Source organism: Puntigrus tetrazona, chromosome 10 (assembly GCF_018831695.1).
Source record: "Puntigrus tetrazona isolate hp1 chromosome 10, ASM1883169v1, whole genome shotgun sequence".
Classification (NCBI taxonomy): domain Eukaryota; kingdom Metazoa; phylum Chordata; class Actinopteri; order Cypriniformes; family Cyprinidae; genus Puntigrus; species Puntigrus tetrazona.
The window spans coordinates 2805469-2809205 of record NC_056708.1 but is presented as its reverse complement, the minus strand read 5'-3'; the positions used below and the strand labels follow the sequence as shown (position 1 = coordinate 2809205).

The 3737-nt window shown below is 33.2% G+C and overlaps 1 protein-coding gene across 1 annotated transcript in view; it reads left to right on the top strand.

Moving 5' to 3' along the window:
• Positions 1-219: 219 nt before the first annotated feature.
• Positions 220-3737, top strand: part of musk (muscle, skeletal, receptor tyrosine kinase) — a 12142-nt gene continuing 8624 nt past the window's right edge. The window contains exons 1-6 of the mRNA XM_043249796.1: positions 220-247; positions 558-684; positions 788-939; positions 1679-1806; positions 1902-2043; positions 3578-3702. Of these exons, the coding sequence (XP_043105731.1) occupies positions 220-247; positions 558-684; positions 788-939; positions 1679-1806; positions 1902-2043; positions 3578-3702 (702 nt within the window). The remainder of the gene's footprint in view (positions 248-557; positions 685-787; positions 940-1678; positions 1807-1901; positions 2044-3577; positions 3703-3737) is intronic.

Sequence of the window (3737 nt, the reverse complement as noted above, 5' to 3'; positions counted from 1 at the left end):
AGTGTGCAAAAAATGTAATTATAATAACAGTAATAATAATAAATAATATTATTATTTTTGTCATGTTTAGAGTCCCAAAAATGTAATAATAATAATAAAGTTTTTAAAGAGTCCCAGAGATATAATTACTATTAAAAACAGCAAAAAAAAAGCATCCTAAAACTTAAATACAAAAAATAAAAATAACACGTGACCTTTGAAAAAAACGTTGTTAGTGTAATGAGACCTGAAGTCCAGTCTGGCCTTGGTCACGGGAGGGATGTATTTCTTATCAGCTGGATTTATTCATAGAATAACATCAGGCCTGCATTCACACAGTTATTTCCATTAGAAACGGACCCTCAGCTGTCTGCGGTGCGCCGGGCAGCGCTCAGAATGTGAAATATTTTGTTGTGAAAAGGTAGTTTCACAACCGTTACAATGTCTGATTTATAATTATTCAGGGTCGAATGTTAAAAAGCATTTCATAACACGATTACTTAAGGGGGAATAAAACGTACCTCTTTGTGTACAGTTACTTTAATTTACAGTATACTGTAATTCCTTCTCTATTGCAGCACCCAGAATCACAACGCTGCTTGAGACAGTGGACGCCTCTCTGGATCATAACGCTACTTTCATCTGTGAGGTTGATTCGTATCCTCAAGCTGATATCACATGGACGCGTAACAACTACCCCATACGGTTTGAACTTTCTTCATTAATTAACTTGATTCTTATTCTATTCCATCCATAAAATTATAACAAACAAACAGTGGATTTTAAAGCGTCTGCTTCTTGAATGCAGGTATTACGATTCCAGATACGTCATACGAGAAAATGGCCAAATACTGATCATTCCCAATGTAAAGGATTCTGACAACGGAGAGTACTGTTGCACTGCTAATAATGGGATTGGAGAACCGGCCAAGAGCTGTGGAGCTTTACAGCTGAAGATGAGTATGTTCACATATGCGTCCTTATCATTTTTGTTTGTGCTATGTGCTACGATTGGTTTAGCGTTTTTATCATCGTCAGGGTTTGCGTTCAAATTAAATTGCAGTGCTACATNTTATTATTAAAGTGCCCCTATTATGGGTTGCGAAAGGTTCATATTTTAAGAGGCTGACATGCATTTAAGATAATTTTATTGTTTTTTTTAATAATATATGCATATATTTTTACCAAACGATCCATTTAACGAATCCATTTTTCTGAACTTCGGTGATTGGTCGATTTCATTTAAGGCGGTCTTTGTGAACTTTTAACTGCTCCAAAGGTGGCACCTAGTGGCAAAGAATGAATCTGCATTTTCATTCGGACCAACGTGAAAGCTCGTTTCTAAAAAAATCCTAATAGGGGCTCTTCAGCAATCGACATGGAAAGGGGTATGAAAAGTTTTGATTTAAATGTTAGGTTTCGCTTTATTTTGATGCACATTCTGTACATATATACTAACTCTCATTAGATTATTAGATTATTAGACAGGTAGGGTCGTGTTGACGTTTACTTGTAAAGTTATTTATATCTGGAGACGATTACTACTAATACTCTACTGAGAATTTGTCTTTATGGTTATGGTTAAGTTCCTTACGGTCAAGAGAATGTCCAGAAAGGACCATCAGAATAAAGTGTTATCAAATGCTATAACATAATATCAAATTCAACGAAGTAAAGGCCAACAATTATTTTTTTTCAGAGCCTCAGATCAAAAGACATCCTACTAACATGACACTGATCGTTGAGTCCAAAGCAGTGCTGCCGTGTTTAACGTTAGGATATCCCAAACCCGACATATCCTGGATTAAAGAAGATGATTTGATAAAGGTAAATGGATTGTCTTGTCTTAGTATTTAACGTACGGTTTCCTTTAAGTATTTGTTGGTAATGCGTATCAGTCGTTGTGTGCTTGTGTCTTGTAGGTTAATAGTCGTATATCAGTTTTGGAGTCTGGCTCCTTAAAAATTAACAACATCAAGAAAGAGGACGCTGGACAGTATCGGTGCGTGGCCAGGAACAGTTTTGGAATCATCTACTCCAAACCAGTCACTATTGAAGTACAAGGTGTGGCATAAAATAGCTTTCATGCTCATTTAAGTATTCTTGTGTTTTTTAGGTTTTCTAATGCAATGACATTCTGACAATTTAATCATGACTCAAATACTTTTGATGTCACTTCATGTTTATGGGCTTACACATTGATTGATTATTGATGATATTATTATTATATTGGTACAACCAATAAGCATTTAGCATGGTATTAAACCTTTGACCTAATTTGACCTTCTCACGGCAAGGCAAGATTACTTAAGCTTGTAAAGTGTCATGTGATGCTACTCACTACAACGTAACGATATATGCTTTGATCATTAGTGATATTTATTAAAAATACGCTGCCTTTTTTGGATCAAATAAATACAAAGAACAAAGAAGTTACAGAGAATAACACAACATCACTTTTTATCCACTTGCTGTATAAAAGCATGAATTATTTTTGAACAAACACTGAACATTAAGCAGCTGTTTGCAACATTGATAATCCATCAGGGTAACACTTTATTTTAAGGTGTCCATAATGCAGAGTAATTATCTAGTAATTACTTAGTAGTAGACCTTGAACTTACATAAAACTAAATGTACTTATCATGTAACTAAGTTATGGAATAGTTTGTACTTACAGTTTGTAATTATGTAGATTTTGTTTACACATTTGTAACAGTAAATACATTTATAACTTTCTAATTACATTACAATTACAGAATATTACACAGGCATAAGCTACTTAATATAAAGTGTATCAAGATTATACTTAAGTGTACTTCACGTGTAACTATACTGTACACCTTATCTAGCCGCAACTTTGTTTTTTTTAACCCATTAGTACACAGCTTAAATAAATCTAATATCTTTCTAATTACAATGAAATTACAGAATATAACACAGGCATAAGATACTTGAAATAAAGTGTATTTTAAGTATGTACTTAAGTGCAAGTAGCTGTGTAGACTCGGTCTGTTACAAATGTGTAACAGTAGCTGCCTGTTATATCTATATAATAATAGTGTAATTACAGGCTGTTCCATAACTTAGTTACATGATAAGTACATTTTATTTCATGTAAGTACAATGGCTACTACTAAGTACCTAATTAGGTGATTATAACACCTTAAAATTAAGTGTTACCTGAATTAGCATATTAGACTCTTAGAAAAGGTTCATGTGACACTGAAGACTGGTGCAATGATGCTGAAAACGCATTATTTTTAACATAAATTCACATAGAAATGTTTATTATTATTGTTATTATTATTTTATCAAATAGATACAGCCTTGATGAGTATAAGAAACTTCTTTAAAAAATATATATTATTTTAATTTTAATATTATTTCACTAAATAATTTTTTTTTAATGAAGTAAATACTAATTATTATAATAGGCTAATATTTTATTATCTTTAGGTTGACGTTATAGCAGATGACATTTTTAATTATTGCTTAAAAAAAAAAAAAAGTAAATAAAGTTCATGTCTAATGACTCGATGTGCTGTAAGCTATTACATTTTATATAAGACTTTCCATTTTCTTGACGTTCCCGTAGCTCCTGCCAAGATACTGAAAGTTCCCAAAGAGAAGAAAGTTCAGATCGGATCAGAGGTCACGCTGGAGTGTAACGCCACGGGCAACCCAATCCCATCCATCACTTGGCTTGAAAACGGCAACACGGTAAATCCTCGGTCTTCCTTGTTCTGTCTCTACGG